The sequence below is a fragment of the Ischnura elegans genome, chromosome 2 (assembly GCF_921293095.1).
Source record: "Ischnura elegans chromosome 2, ioIscEleg1.1, whole genome shotgun sequence".
NCBI classification, from domain to species: domain Eukaryota; kingdom Metazoa; phylum Arthropoda; class Insecta; order Odonata; family Coenagrionidae; genus Ischnura; species Ischnura elegans.
Window position 1 is genome coordinate 35,302,887 of NC_060247.1, and position 17,326 is coordinate 35,320,212.

The 17,326-nt window shown below is 38.3% G+C and overlaps 1 protein-coding gene across 1 annotated transcript; it reads right to left on the reverse strand.

Annotated features, from left to right (window-relative positions):
• Window positions 1-11,949: 11,949 nt before the first annotated feature.
• Window positions 11,950-14,148, reverse strand: LOC124174032. Its single transcript, XM_046553173.1, has 2 exons — window positions 14,060-14,148; window positions 11,950-13,184 (listed from the first exon to the last, which is right to left on the reverse strand). Exons 1-2 carry the CDS (start codon window positions 14,069-14,071, stop codon window positions 12,282-12,284), a joined length of 915 nt encoding a protein of 304 aa, XP_046409129.1. The 5' UTR covers window positions 14,072-14,148; the 3' UTR covers window positions 11,950-12,281.
• Between the last annotated feature and the right edge of the window lie 3,178 nt (window positions 14,149-17,326).

Sequence of the window (17,326 nt, forward strand, 5' to 3'; positions counted from 1 at the left end):
TATTCCTCTCCTCCTCCCTTCTAACCGCTCCCGTTTAATGGAGGAAATGGGGCAATATATCAAAGCCACAAATCCATAATTCCGTCTTCATCTTCGCAAAGTTTCATCAAAAACTTCCAACCGACTGAAATCCAGCCATTTAAATATCCTCTCCTATTCCACTCGCCCCTGGCTCTTCCCTCGAGCGAATATTTCACTGGTGTGCGAAGCAAGCTATGGATTTGGTGAGTCAATATAAATTTTCCTATTGATTCGAGGATAATCTTAGTAGTTTTTTTTTAATGTCGCGTTGTGAAGTGGAAATTTACTTTATACTTTTTAACACTAATGAATTAACCGCATTTATTTACTAAAATAGTTCTTATCATTCCAAATTTATGATGCGGAACAATTTTTTCCGATAATCCCACCAACACAAAGGTTTAGCTATGAACCACTTGCTTTCATGTATTCTTGGGTTATATTTAATCCGTTTTGAGGAAGGAGGACTAGTTTCTCTGAAGCATCCTTACCTTAATGCTTTAATCGAATATGGTCGCACCATCGAATTTATGGTGCAAAAAGATGTGGTTTGAATGCTTTTATGCCAAAATTATCATTAAAATGTGATTTAGTGATGACATCTGACGTATTTGTCAATTAGTTATGTTGGGTAGTGCTGATTGGAGAATAATCATGCACAAGTCATCTAAGTTCGTTCAATTGTATTAGGCTCAACTATGTGTTAGTTAATACCTACTCGAAAATGAAAAGGAGACTTCGTTGATTTCCCCTAATTTATTTTCCGTACGACATTTTTCGAACCATAGAGGTCATAGTACAATTTTGAAGTCTTCTAAGTTTGCTTTTATAATATTCCTCTCCAACAGGATTGGCTGGTATGGCAAGAAAATATGCTTCCGATCGATTATAATTTCTCAATGACTGGTGTTTCATTTTGCTCCTGATTTATTATTCGTTAAGGCATGAATAGGCTATGTGAATAATCGTTATTTTTTTGTATTATTATGTCGTAACTCACTAGCGCAAGGATATTTCCACAACCTATTCAGTTGCATGTAAATCAATATCGAAGTGACATTATTACATAGTGCTCGGAGCTCTGTGGATAGAATCCGCCATCGGTAGTCGTCATTAGTCTTGTCATTTAGCGTGCAATGGGATTTGACCGAGGACGCAGTGTCACAAGCTCTGCTACTTTTCGACGGTGTCGCTTGGCGGCGCGCCATCATGTTTGCTTAGTTGAGCGTGCCGCCACGTGGCAGCGTTAGCATAGGGGAGGGAAAAGCTAGTGTGATCCCGATTGGGGACAGGAGGGTGGCTGGTGTGATTTGAAAGGGGAAGGAAGACTTCACTCAAGCATATTGATTGATGTGAGCGGATATTGTCGCCTATAGAGGCTTTTTTAGGGGGTCGAGATTGATAATGGCATACGAAGGGAATTAAGGATGTGAGAAGGAAGCATTAAGGGTTTTATTTCGCTATGGGAGGGCGTTTAAAATTACACGCATAAGTCCTGGTCTTATGGTGGTGCGGTTGCTTTTGCGTTAATCTTTCTTTCTCCCCGGTAATAGCGCATTCTCGTGGCAGTTATTGCCTTCATCCTTAGCTCAATGGGCGGCCATCATCGTGGGAAATATCTATATTGATATAACATTAGCACATTATTCCCGTTACCAAACTATAGTAATATATTATGCCAGCGTTTAATATACGATTGCGTAATAAACCGATGAGCAAAACGGACAAATAGAAAAGTTGGACACCACGAAGTTCCTGACTTACTATCTACCTGAGAAATAAAATACGGCTTTTCCATCAAAGATAAGGTTTTTGTCAGCTGTCGACAGTTCACGAGTGGGTATCATTAATTGGTGATGAGTACTGTCTTAAAATAACTATTTTTTAACATTATAATTATGCATAATTCTTAATGGCTTTCTATGTAGTTTAAATTCATCAAATTAGTTAAGTGAATAAAATGGTATCTTTTATTGAAGAAATTGCATTGGAATACCCTCTGCCGCATCTAAAAGTGGCAATACAGCTGCAATGAGTTTAAGATTTGTAGAGCATTACCTATTGAGTGCGCTTGGAGTACGGCTCAAGAAAAACATTTGACTAGCTCGCTAATTAACAAGGGCGCGTGACACTTTGAGCGATAAATTATTCAATCCTTATGGCAAATTTTAATTCGCTAATTGATCCGGTTACTCTAGGGTTGTTTGTATCTTAGTTTTTAATATTCTAATGGGTACCAGTAAAGTTGCATTTAACGTTATTGATTCTAATTTGATAAAATTCTAATTAATCGCCTTGCGTCGAATTAATCGACTCTCGTCGATTAGGCATATTCGTCCTCAAAGTGGCTGTTGATTGATTGACTCTTCGCATATTTTTTTCCCGTTCTCCTCTCGCTTCCTCTACCTCTCTAGATATCGTTCGCCCAAAGAAAAGACTCATTGCAAACACTATGTGCTGGGTGAGCTTTTATGCTCATTAATTCAGCCAAGTGGGAAGAAATTATTGCGAGTGACGTGATATTGAATGTCTCAGTTTAAAAAGAAACGTCTGACAAACGTTAGTATGTTAAAAAAAAAGGGAAAGCTATACACGTTTTTAAAAAGAGGAGGTACTTTTTAGACGGGGAGGCGTTTTCTAGAGGGGTTGGCGATTTTACTACAGAGGGAGTCGTTTTCTAAGCCACATAGCTGCTCGTAAGTTGAATGATTGAAAAGGAAGAGCTAATTCGTGTTTGTTTAACTACACTGGCAACACATTTGTCAGCTTTTAAAACCATGTACAGAAAAATTAAACTCAAAATGTAATAAAAGGCTGCAGTGATATGCCCTCGTCAATACAATCTGCTACAATTCATTTGATTGCTTTTGCGCATTAATTGTTTGTAAACATTTGAGATAGGTCTTGAATAGCTCTGTTTCAGACTCATAGGTGCAAAGTAACGCTATTTGTATCGTAACAGAATTTAAAAACAAAGCTGAAATGAAAGTCCCTGCTACTGCTAATAAGCCCTGTAACATTGGGAGCCGTCGAAACTAAGAGGCTTTAAGGCCGCGATACACGGTGAATGATCATGCGAATGAAATCATTCGCCGTGTATAACGGAAAAATTCGCGAATGAACCGTCATGCGCATTATCATTCAGTGAAAATTAGAGCATGTTCTATTTTTCTCGCATGATCCTGTGAATGACCACGTGATCATTCCGTATGATTATTCGCATTACTATTCACCGTGTATAGCGGCCTTAAGGACATTCTATGTTAGACTAAGGAATTTGGTTGCTAAAGATAGTCGCAACATATATGTTTTCGTTTCAGTGCTTCAAGCTTTTGTTGCCGAGAATTTCTTAACAGATTTAATCATTTTTCGTGCGGCAGAGCATGCTGTTTTATGCAAGTTTGGTACTGCGAGTCGGGGGAAATGTTTTTGCTCATTTTAAGTCCATTCTTAGGAGCGTGGTTAGTTAATTGAGGCCGGTTATTGTAGTATTAATCGCCTTTTCTTGCATTGAAAACCAATAAATGTGAACTTATCCACGATTAGGTTGCATACTCCATAGCATATCTATAAGGTGTTAATATGAAACGTGGTTTTATGTTCATAATTTAATTTTAGTGTCACGAGCTTGCCTAATTGTACTTCAATTATAAATTTCGAAATTATGGGTAATTATTTCAACATATCGAAGGAAAAGTTTCATGTACGTTGTCAAATTGATTTTGGGGAAGTCACGGTTCAGTAACTAAAATTCATTAATTTGGCCGTTCTAAGAGTAAGGGCTATACTAGTCTTCAAATTTCCCATGTGCGGTAAACGTACTCATTAGTATTCTATTGTGAGTGGAATATGAGATATTTCAATTCTTAGTAATATATCTTTTCCTGACTTTTATATGAGTGACCTTATCAGAATTCAAAAACCTGATAATTGTGTCAAAATGTTCTTGGAAAATTTATTTGGGACCATATATGCTTTTGAAATGCGTGTATTTTACTATTACAGCTTGTCTTTGTAGACTTGTGAAGCCCTTCACCCCAAAAATTATTTTTCATAATTAAATGACATCGAGGAGTCAATGAGCATTCTGTTTTGGACAGTAAATTAAAATGCATGAGTCGACAGAAAAATCGCTAAATGTTGTTGAATAATTGCCAGACAACAACTGCTTTATGTTTTATACGTTAATCACAACAAACAATACTAGTATTAACTCACACAGTCAGTCTATTTACTTATGGCTAATTTTCATTTTCTGCCTCTCTCACAAAAAATCTAATATCACCATCGTTATATTCTCAATATACCTTTGCGGGATATAATGCTGCCACAAAGCACAGTAATTCAAGCTCTCCAATTCTCATTGTATACGGATAGGCGGGCCAACTTCCAGTAATGTCTTCGCTGAATGACAGAAAAATCGCTAAATGTTGTTGAATAATTGCCAGACAACAACTGCTTTATGTTTTATACGTTAATCACAACAAACAATACTAGTATTAACTCACACAGTCAGTCTATTTACTTATGGCTAATTTTCATTTTCTGCCTCTCTCACAAAAAATCTAATATCACCATCGTTATATTCTCAATATACCTTTGCGGGATATAATGCTGCCACAAAGCACAGTAATTCAAGCTCTCCAATTCTCATTGTATACGGATAGGCGGGCCAACTTCCAGTAATGTCTTGTCTGACTCAACTCAACTCTGACACTGATATCGTACTAGGAAATACAGGAATGGGTCACGGTTGTGTTTTTCAGGGATTGAGTAGCCAACGATAAGCGTATCCTTACAGGTTGAAGGATAAACCAGCGTGGCGGATCGCGGGGAAGTGGCGGGGTGGTTCAGGCATTGGGGCAAAGTTGAGCGATGGAGAGAGACGGGGAAATGGCTTCGAAATCCGAGCATATGCTTTGACATATCAATTCGGTTTTGTAATGCGTTTATGTGCACTTTGTGTAAATGGAGTTAGGAAGGGGTGAATATGCTTGAGGGGGACGAGGGCGGTTTTGGGACCGTGACCGATCTGCATGTATACGGCGACGCCGCTCTCCAATCTATGTTTTATTCATGGGCCATAATGCCTTTGCCACCCTATCACCACACCCCCTTTGTCCCTATCCCTTAAAACTTCCCTCCCCTCTTTGTTGCCCTCCGTCTCGCCCCTGCTCAAATAATCTCTGGTCTACTCTTTTTGGATACATGTTGCTAACCCCTGCCCACTAACTAAGGATATTTTTCATTTTTTTCCGATGACCAGTTTGCACTTTGCAACTCCACCCGATACAGCTTCTTGCCGGCTAATAAAATCGCATGCAATTACACTGAGGTGGTTAACTGTAGATATAAACACCTATTTTGCCGTATATTGTGGGGGCTCTTTTTCCTATGACCGCGGTGAAAGTACGTAAATTTTAACATGACAGCCTCAAAATAAAATATTAACGATCAAATGTTTCCACGATTGTTATCAATCGTAAAATTGCCTGAGGTGTAGGTACTTCGAGCGAAACATAATAGTTTGGCACTAATTAACAACTATGAATTTTCTGATAAAACGTTAGTATTTCATGATAGAAAACTAAACTACTTAAAAACCATTTACCTAAGATAAATAGTAACTTGATGTCGTTCATACTTTAAAAAAATATTTCCTACGCACTTTTGCGATTCTGCCAACATTGTTGATTCAAAAAATAAATTATACCAGCACACAGCAGCAGAAATGATACTTACAGTTTGGCGCCAGTTGCAATATGTATCGATGGTTCTCATTGGTTCTTTGCTATTACTACGACGAAGATAAGAAACTCAACCTTTCATTGCGCTTTTCAAATGTCAATTCGCAACCCGTCGAACAGCTCATAACGCTTGCTTACAGAATCGCTCGGGTGGCGTCAGAATGCCACTGCGGTTCGAAGCATGCAAAACGTAGATATGACATTTACAGAATCGCGCTGCAGACTAGTAATTGCCTTTGAGGTCGGACAACTGTGTTAAGTTTAACTAACACTAATGCCTTTATTTTTATCGGTTCCTGGAGTATTTTCCCCGTACTTATTTCCAGAATTCGCTACGACGCTCTCATATAATCTCTCGTCTGCTCTCTTTTTCCAGCCTTTATATCAACTCACCAACCTGTCTGTTTGTCTGTTTGTTTGTCTGTTTGTCTGGTACAAATCTTGTAACTCAAATTTGACTCACTTCCTGTGAAGCAAAAACGCTGAAATTTTGCACACTTCTTCATTTCCGATGACAATACATGAAAATATAACTTTTTCTCTCCAACTCTTTTTCTCCCCCTTTAACCACCCCCCAGTCAACCTATAGCCCCCCAAAACATGTTTTTGATCTAAGAAGTTCCAAATGGTCGATTTTCGTGTTTTGCGACCACAGTAAAAGTTATCCACTTTAGGCATATCCACATAGTAGGCATTTAAAAGCATAGGGGTGGCATTTTGAAACATAGGGGGCTTACCATTCACTGAAAATTTAATAAATATAGTGACTTTTTTAATACGCCACTTTTGGTTTTTCGGGGTCACTGAGTTTTTTTGCTTTGTGTCATATATAAACGTTGCTCATCCCCTGTAATCTAAATATAAAGGCTGGTTTAAAAAAAATTTTTTTATAAGAGCTTATTGGGTGCATGTTGCCATCTCCTTCACTAACTAAGAATGATCTTCATTTTTTTCCGATGACCATTTATCACTTTGCAACTCCACCCGATGCAGCGTCTTGGCTGCATGATACGAGTAGTATTCTGTTTTTCAACAGAATATTGGTTGCCCTTAAGGTCGGACAATTCTGTATTAGTTTCGACTAAGACTAATTTTTTCATTTTTATCGGTGCCTGGAGTATTTTTCCCCGTGTATATTCGTAGATTTGGCGATTGGCGATTTGCTCGAGTTTCTTTTCTTTAGCAATTTGTGAAAAAGGAAAAGATACCATCTTACCAATATTTCATGCTAATCATTCTTCCGCAACACCCCGTGGTACATTTATAATGATGGGATAAATTTTACCATAATGCCATTGCCTGCACACAGGTTTCATTCTTAACTCGATATGATGCTAGCTTTAAGTGTATGTTCTAGTCGCTGGTATCCTGCCGAGCAAAAGGTTCATTATAAATTGATACATTAATTCGGTAATTGGGGCCACTGATTACTTGGGACACCTGTTTTTAATCAACATCTCATTTCTGCAATTTCGTAATTTTAAGATGGCTGCTTCACGGCTAGTGCGTTTGAGTTCCGTAAACACGCGTCATGGAACTTATGACGCGTGTTTACAGAACAGTCAAGTGGCGCATTTAAAAGTCATCTTTCTCGGCGAAAATAATAAAACGTGTATGGGGTATATGACATCCTATTAATCTGTATAGCGTCATTTTATTCCTGTTGGCACAGATTTTACTATAGTTTACAGGTGATATTATTAGGAACTCCATTGATTATAGGATATTGCCCTCGCGATCATTATCATGGGATATCTTTTAGTCACGATAGTAATTTATCCGTTCAAATCATCACAATGTCGTAGTTTATCACATTTAAGGTTGATTACCTTCATTCATATTATCTATCTTACAAGAGAGATGTAACATTAATGACACTTATTCATCGTTCATTCAACGGGGTTCATTTCCTGAGGCTTAGCCGGGTTCGACGAGTATCTCTGCCCTTGAACTGACGAGGTGGAAGTGTAATTGAAGTCGGTGTTAAGTTAAAGATTCGCTCCAACCGCGTCGAAATCAATGTCTTGATAGAAGCGTCTTAATCTCTTAATACCAATCAATTTCTTATTTCTTGCATACGTTTTCAGTAAACTTTGAAATTTTTGGTGTAAGCTACTAAGATGTCGAGTCATTAATATGTTATTTCTATTATTTAAGATATGACGGTCCCCAAGTTGTGAAGGTATTTTGATTAACAATATCTCTGTGTACGTCACCGATTCCATAAGAAATACAATTTTCTTTAACCAATTTACTTTGAATTAGAACTTGGCTCTAGATAATTGCATAATCATGAGTATACACACTTATGAAGACATAAACACTTGCTGCTAGGAATCCTGATGAATGTGGTGTTTATCACCATTTGAAAGTAGCATAGTACAGTGTTATTCAATTGTCTGAAAAACAAAGTTCACGTTGCCTGCCAACGTAGCCAATGAGTAAATTAAAGATAATTCTTGATTGATGGATCGATATAATCAATGGTAAACAAATAGCCTCCTCATGTTTATGAAATACAGCATCCTATAACTCGCATCTCTGATTATATCATTAGGTATTATGTGCATTGTCATCTCTCTTCCAACCAATTCTTCATCGTAAAGAATGAAAAAGAAGAATACCTGCGTGGACTCCTTTGACGGAAAAATTTGTCTGAACAGCCAACCCTAACCATCAGATCAATCACGCCGGAATGACTGAGCGAATTTTTCTCTCCCTAAGTCTTTGGAGAGGGTAGTCATGACGATGTGGTGGTTGAGGAAATTAAGAGGCCACTGAGATACCTGATACTCGGCTATTAACAACCTGCATGGTCTTCGTGAGGTATAATAAGGGTGATTGATTTATCCTGCGGCAAAATTCCTTTCTTTTGCTTTGATCATTCGGCCTTAGACTACATGGGATATTGTATGATCATTTGTTTTCTTTGAGGATTGTCGTCAATGTATGAGAAATAAAATCTAAATGTCTTTGAAATATCGACAAATATTGAGTACATGATTGTGAGAATTCATTTAAGTGAAAATCAGATTCAAAGTTGAATGAAATCTTACGTAATTAACTGTTTTTCTTCGATAGTATTTACATTCCCTAGGGTATGCCTTTCTCTGGCTCAGAAATTATGATAACTCGGCTCATAGTTCCATATTTTGCCCTAATTAATATGCCAAATTCATCTATTAATAGGTAAACTGGTTGTGTGACACAATAGATGTAAGCTAAGGATAAGAAAAGCTGACGATGAGTCGTTAAAACAATTTTCTACTCGAATGGATAATATGTATTATCTTCGACAATAATTATTCCAAATTATTCCTTCTGGCTGAATGAGCGATTGTAAGAAAGGATTGGCTTTTTACTACGGATGAAGTTTAACTGCTAGCTAAAAGTTTTCGACACATATTGATTAATGAAATTAATTAAAAAGAATATTACAATAGGTTCTTAGGTACAATTCGCACCCACGTGAAATATATAAATTCATATTTTGTTTATTAGTTACCTCCGTTGCCATAAACATTGTTTGCCGTACTAATGTTGAGAGCTCGTTTGATTACAGCGCGAAGTAAGTATTTATGATCATTTAATTGTAAATATATCACGTTTTCATTGCAATATTAGCATTCGTGCATTTAATTCCTCAATTTAGCAATATTCTCATTCACTTATCAACTTATTTTATGGTTATGCCACAGAATTTGTAGCTTCAAATCTTAGTAAATATCACGGTCATATGAATAGGCGTATCTGATTTGATCATTAATACAAATTTACCTGTTATTAACTTAACATTGGCCATTGAAGTTGATATTTCCATCCGATAGCTTCAATTTTTTAAATTGTTGATATATAAACTTAGTACAATCTGATTTAAAATATAGAAGTGTGTAGTTTAGTATGGGTAATATCCTCGGTTATTTGGTGTTGATAATTGGCGCGCGCTGCATTAGGTGTTTGGTTGATAACTACGTCCTTTGGTTTGTTACACGGCTATATTTTTTAATGAGTGGATAAAGTGGAGATGAAAGTTGAATAAGAGGGATTATAAATGACGATATATGTACCAGAGAAGAAATCAATCGATGTTTACTACATGCTAAATTTCTATTGAATTGCGTGGGAAATCGTTAAAAGTTTTTAGAGTGCCTGCAGCAACATTAAAACCAAGCGCTAGTTTTTCATTTTCATCGGTCTATTTGAAGTCTCGCGATATTTCTAATTTTCTCCTTGATTTAATTAATCCTTTCAATTGAAAGAAACACAATACGGGTGTCACAGAATATCTTAGTCATTTCCTTTGTTTAACGGAACGGTTTTCATACCTTTATTTTGGCAAAAATGAAATAGTTTTCGCCTGGCCTTCAATGGAAATCGATATTAGCTATGTTATGATTAATTATACTTGGAATAATGATTAGAGATGGTGACCGATTCAGGATTCAAACTTGAAAGGAAAATGTTTGGCACTTAGCTCTTCATACTTCTTTGAAACGAGACGAGACTCGTATTAAGTGATCGATGGAAGTATAAAAGGAATTTATGGAGTATAAATTATCTCCTAATAATTGATAGAGATGGTGAATTATTCATAAATTGAACTTAAAAAGGATTTTTTTTCAATTTGCTATTCTTACCTTTTTATCATTACCTTGGTACGTCACCTGGTTTTCTTTCAGGCTCCTTTCTCGGCATGGCCCTCAGGTCTTTTTTTTCTCTCCCTTTTTATTTGAGTCGCCTCTGTCATCCCAACGTCGGGAGCACAATAGGGAAGCAGAGCCTAGTCTCTTAATCTGGAGCGGTTATCAAATTAATTACGCGACGTGGAACTCCTTGGTGGCAATTAATAACTTTCCTCGGCACCAAATTACGACCTCGGTCGCCACCTCAGTGAAATCTGCTTCTTTCCGTTCACCATCTCTCTCACCCTTTGGCCATCCTCAACACACCGTAGCTCCGTGGACCTAATTTTCATCCTGCTCCTACTCTTTTCAGTGACGGATAAAAATTCTTTTCATAGTATACTAGGAAAAAAATCTCTGTATGCCCGAGGGAGGATCCGTCGAAGTTGCGCCTAAGAATTTACGCATACGCATTTAATGGAAACGAAATCCTAACGGAGGATTTAATTATTCTATAATTAATTACGTTTTGGAGTATAGGTATTCATTAAAATATCCACATTTTAATTTTTTAAATTATACATTGAAATTAATCAAAGGCGAATTATTAGAATTCCCAGACATATACTCCAAGGGGTTATTAATTATTATATATAGGTACTGAGGTCATGAAAAAGAAATCAATTTATTTAATTATTCATTTATTTCTGAATTTACAGCGTAAATAAATACCTTCAAAATCGTTTCAGTGGGTGGGTCACAAAAGGAGACAAATCACTTCCATTGTGCTTAATTTGTCCGTAGTTCGGCACCCTTCTGCTGTTTTCTCCGCGAGAATATATATAAGTATTGGGAGGAAGTTCATAAGGTATGAAAGAGAAAAATGTCTCCGCAATCATATGGCAAGACCTACCTTAGGAGCTTCCATGTGTCACGTGACTCAACTTCATTCCAAGAAATACATCGAGGGTTATTTGTAGGTGGTACATTTTGGTGAACTTACTTCCAATAATTCTAGGGAGAATTAATAATTTTATTCCATCAATTTCATGGCATTCGCTTACAATTCACTGGTATAAGTGGCAAAGGGAATTAAAACGTGATCTTCCAGGGGTGTATTCGTGCAGTAAACTGTGGTAGCAAGAATAGAGAATTGGTGCTAGACTCTGGAAACAAAATATTTTCAAATCCTTATGAAATGAAAACTTGAGAAAGATGAAGGTAGCGAGAAAATAAGGGACTTATAGAGAGTGGGATTCACTTACCGGGTGGCTTCTTATTCTCTTGAAATGATGACAAAGAGGCGTATACTGTACCACATGTTAACGTGCTATCAAGTGGGCTATGTCCTAGTTGAAAATACTCCCCTCAAATCACATGTATAGCAAGTAAAGGGCAGATTTCAGTGGGTAGTTTTTCACCTCCGAAGTCAAAACCAGTACCCTCAAAAAGAAAAGTTAGCGTATTTCCCGTAAAGTAATTCGTCTGTTAAGTGGGAAAGTGGAGTCGGTGACCTGATATCTTGCTATTATCTGCTATCTTGTATTAACACCATGATGGACAATTTTTTACGAATTTATTTGACAGAATAAGAATAGAAATCCAAATCAAAAATTAAAATGATTGAATTTCCGTTACAGTGAGTACACGAAGAAAAATTAAATTGAAGAAAAAATGTTGAGAGGATTTCCAGGACACTATCAATTGCTCAGATTAAATAAGAATATCGGCTTCGATTTTGATCTAAACATTCAATATCATCAAGAGATATGCAACAAGATTCAATTTAACGCGTCCCTTCTCCCCTTTGTATTCGAGATACATAACTATATTCTACTAAGTGAGGGTTGATAAATCCCTGCAAAAAAATTTATATTAACCGCTATTTGAATCAAAGTGATTGGCTCTTTGGATTTGATTCATGAGTCGATTCGCGCGAATTATCATTCTCTGGCACCTGTTTGGTCATGACGCTAAATTCGAGGAGTACATATCCTCCTTCACCTGCATACTTTCCGGCGTTAATGTGGCCTTCACTCGACTCGAGAGCCTTCAGCACGTGGTCCGACTTCTCCCACGAGAGCATGTACGAGAAGACGGGCGCCTTGTGCATCATTTCGCAATTGGATCCCTTCACGAGGACGCTGAAGCAGTGACCCACTGCTCCTTTAATGGGCCTCCACAGCCCTGTGACGGTAGCCAGCAACAGGCCCTCACTGGAGTACTTCTTCAGGGAAACCTTTGCCAGGTAAAGTTCTTCGCCATCGGCCAGTACGTAATGTCTCGTCAGTGTCTCCGCCGTGGCCTCGTCTTCTTTGAACGCCTCCATTTGCTTGGCCGGATTCAGCTTGATCGCCAGATTGCTGCCGTGCAGGAACTTCAGACGTTCCCCGTGACATCTCTGGAGGTGGTCACTTAGTGTGGTGACTGTGGATGGCCCTCCCATCCTAGCCTCGTCGATCCACTTGCACCCGCTCACGAAACACTTGAAGGGACGCCGTGGGCAGTAAAATTCGTGCGACAATCGCTGTTTGTAGGCCATCGGTGGCTCCCCACATCCGTAGGCGGCGTGCGCACACGGGAACCTCACGATACTGGCGAGAATGTCGATGGTTACGTTTCTCTCGGCGTCTAGGGATCTTCTGCACACGAGGCATCGTCTCCTTACGAAGAAGCAACGGCGACATATCAGGTGACCCTTAACGCATTGTCTAACGGGTGGCGTGATCGGAGTTTTGCATGCCGGGCACACGAAGAATCTCCCCAAGCTACCGTCCTGGTAACAGATGTTTCGCTGTGGAAGGGAAACGGAAAAATGAAAATTAATTCTTGTCTTTAGTGAATAGGGATTTGAGAAGTACTATCTGAATTCTAGCATTTGTTAGTCAATGCCTCGTAACCAATTCAAAGGTATAACAAGTTGAGGTCATTCTCTTAGCATTCTCTTTAAATATTATAATAATGTAGACGTACTTTCCAAAAGATGGAGCGATAATTTTAATGCACACACGATTCATCTCGCCAAGCCATTATCAGTAGTATAAATTTTGGAAAAATTCCAATGCTATTCTAACGCAGGATGTTGATAAATTTGGTGGTTTTTGGCGATACTTAGTGAAATTTACTGAATATTTTGAATGAAAAAAATTAGATTGTTTTCCCACAGAATTGATATACTGCCATGGTTTCGACACTTAACATCATCTACTGGTCAGGTATACCTGGTACCATGGAAGTGCGTTGATAAAAATTCTGTGGAAAAATTAACTCCTTATTTTTTTCATCCACAGGATGTTGATGGTAAAATTGGTTGATCGAACACTCGATGAAAGCTTCGAAAAGTATGAAATTGCAGATTTCATAAATTAGCGATTTTAAAGGACATTGTGTAAGAAGAAGCGAATGTCCTATTTTTTTAAAGTTAATAGGCTGGAACGGAGAAGTAGAGTAATACATAACTATCTATAAATTATGGCTCGGGTTATGCATATCGTAAAAATTATGAATAATGTGTGAAATAGATATAATTAAAAATGAAGACATGGTTAGCAAGTAGATTTGAGTAGGAAGCACAGTAACCGACTCTTTGGTGTAGTATCTTAAAATTGCTTTGATATTAATGACTTCGTAGTTCGTATTGGCAAGAGAGATGAGTAATTTACTACTCACATTAGTATCCATGGCTCCTAGACCTGAAAAGCAGTGTTTCTATTAGCAACCTAGGCTCTTCACAAGAGAAGCTTCTAGCGTGGTACTTGTTCTGATCGGAATGAGACTCTTGACTTCGCTGTCTTTCTGTATCCTAGATACATTATTGTTGTAGCGTTGACTACGCGTCCTACCACAACAATAGGAGCGCTATGTATAACGAAACATGCGCATGGACGGAAGTGTACGCAGAGGTGCATTGTTGCGCTACTTTTTCGAGGCACGATAAGGAATGTGCCTATCTTGGGGTAATACTCATAGGTGTGCGAAATTCGCTGTACGGGAAAAGTCTTGGAGGCAACTTGTGCTTGTAATAAAATTTTTTCATGATGGAATTTTTTTCAAAGCTCCAATCAAGTTGATATTTTGCTATGTAACAGGAAACGGATTAATGCCCCATCCACCGATGCTGCTCCCTTGTATGAAATATATGCATCGAAGTATTTTTTTTCTTAGAATAAGCTAATTTCCATTTCATTTTCACCATTATTTCAATTTTTTACGCCTATTTCAGGTTTAGTATTATGTAGGATAATGTTAAAAATACTTCTTATCGATTTTATTGTTGAATGTGGAGTCGGTGAGACAAAGAGCACTCTACTCACGTGTTTATTTGTGGTGCTCATATTTTTCATTTAGGCGTCTTCATGCGCTACATTTGTGGTTCTCCATAATGTATGTTGCAGGGATACGTAGTGACAATTGCAGCATAATTTAAACATATACTTCAATTTAATTTCCGTTTTTTTATATTGGCCGTATATCAGTTTTTAAAATATACGAATCCTTTTCTATTCATCAAGCTAGCGAATTTTAAAAACAATTTTCATCCAATTCAGACTCGGAAGTTATGTAAGCGCTCCAAAAGAATAATGCAACTTCCTTTGGTGCGCCGCGGCACGGCGTAACTGACTGGTTATTTGCAGCGGTTCATTTCTAATCACTAAATATGTTACGTCTTTCAATTTTATTCTATTCCTCACCCTCACGTGTGTCTCACTTGTTTGATCATGTCCACTCAGTCCTCTATTTTACTGTTTCCCCGCTTTTCTTATTTGTGTCAATGTAGGCATTATCGCCGCAGTTTTATGTAGAAAAAATTAAACATGCATTGTGACGGTGAGCTGAGATAAGGGAATATCGTGACCTGTGAATCTTTTTAAATCCAATCCTTTAAATGAGTTAAATTATCTTCAATTAAATCAATACTGTGGGACAGTCAGCATGGAAATTTTATTAGCAACCCGGTTTCAAGCGAGTATATATTATAAGGCTCCAAATGATAATGGTTGGAAGTGTATTCAGAGAAACTCAAACTCCCCAAAGATAGCTACCAGCTATATCTAACTACAGATGTAGAATAGAAGAGGGAAAAAATTAGATCAGATATATGTTAAGTAGAGAATGAAAAGGTTGATTTATTACATGATCGAATACAATCATAGGGATGTGGATGAGGGAATTCTCACACATGCATAAAGACGATTTCTCCGAAGCAGGAATTTTCATTCCTGGCCGCCCGTCTAATTATGATATGAGGTAAGTCGTCGTAGGCTACTGTCACTGCTGCAGAAAAAAACTATCAAACTACAAGACCTTTAGGCTTCGGGACGTTAGTGACGGACAAATTTCTGAGATTGTGAGAGAAGATTAAAAATTATGCATGCTTCTCTCAACCTCCACGCATAAAACCGTGAGTCCATAATGAACGTAGCGGTAAGAGAAACACGTGGTGGATTAGTTCAGTTGAGAGGGAGAATATACATTGGTGATTGGTTTATATAAGTACGGACGCTTCTGCGGTAATTAAATGGCTAAATGATGAATATTTCTCGGATTCTCAGCCAGGTTAATGCTTTTATATAAGCCGGCGTTTCGGGAGACGACTTGTCTCCCATCCTCAAGGCTGTATTACTTTATGGAAGTCCAATTTCACACTATTTCGCCTTATGTAAAAGCATTAACCTGGCTGAGAACGCGAGAAATATTCGTCAGCAGTATTCACCAGGAAAAATTAAAATCGTTTAAAAGGCTAAATGTTTTCTGGGGCTCCGCTGTTTCATTTAAGCGAACCAGAGTTTCGCCCGAAACTGTGGTTCGCTTGAGTGAAGGATTTGAGTCTCTTTGGAGTAGGCACCATCGTTTCACCTCTTCATCACAGTTCCCTCCTTCCCCTCCACCACCCCTTCAAGTGATCCACCCTCCCGCCCACCCCTTTTTTCAGGAGAGGATATCGAGTGGAAATTCCGAAGGGGTCAGAGGTCGAGACCAAAGGGAACCAGCCGACCCCCTTCCCTTCCCCTGTCCTCGCAGCACAAGCCGTCTCCCGCCCTTACTCCTTAGATCCTTCACCACTTCAAGCGCATCTCTGTCGGAACTCCTTTTGGAAAAAAAAGGTCATCTCGCCGCCGCCGCCGGGGAAGAAGTGATGTTAGTTTATGCAGAGCGATCGACACGTGGGGTGGGGAGAAGCGGCAGTCTTCTTTTGAGCGGGGGGAGGCGTGCACGGCAATCGGAGGCACAGCGCGGCTATCGATGGCTTGATAATATGATTGGGTAGTTATCGATATTTTTATGAGGTGATAGGGGGAATTATTGATGAGATGATTACATGAGCCGAATCTAAGGGAGGAAAAAAATCAAATTGATTTGTTTGTGTGCCTCAGGACACAATCGAGGGATTCATAACGGTGCCTACTAACATCCCGTGGAAGCTTGCGTTATCGATTTTATAATTAGGTGAAAGAGGCGATCATCGATAGTGTGACGAGGTGATTACATGAATCTCAATTTAAGGGAGGATAAAATCCAAATGATAAGTTTTTTGTGCCTCAGGACACAATTAAGGGATTTATAACGGAGCCTGCGAAAAACTCGTGGAAGCATGCGCTATCGATATTCCAATGATGCGATAGGGATGATCATCGATAGTGTGATGAGTTGATTAAATGAATCTCAATTTAATGGAGGAAAAAAATCCAAATAATAAGTTTGCGTGTTTCAGGACACTATAACAGGGATTATAAGATACCCCACTCCAACATTTCGTGGACGCACGCTTAGGTATATTCGATTGCTCAACGCATTTAAACCATCTTTGACGTTATCGGTAAATAGAAATACTTTATAATTATTATGTACGACTGTATGACTTAATCCTAGTTATTCTTCGGCGATTGGCCTCGCCAATATATATTGTACTTAAATTTTGGATTTTGATTCATTGAT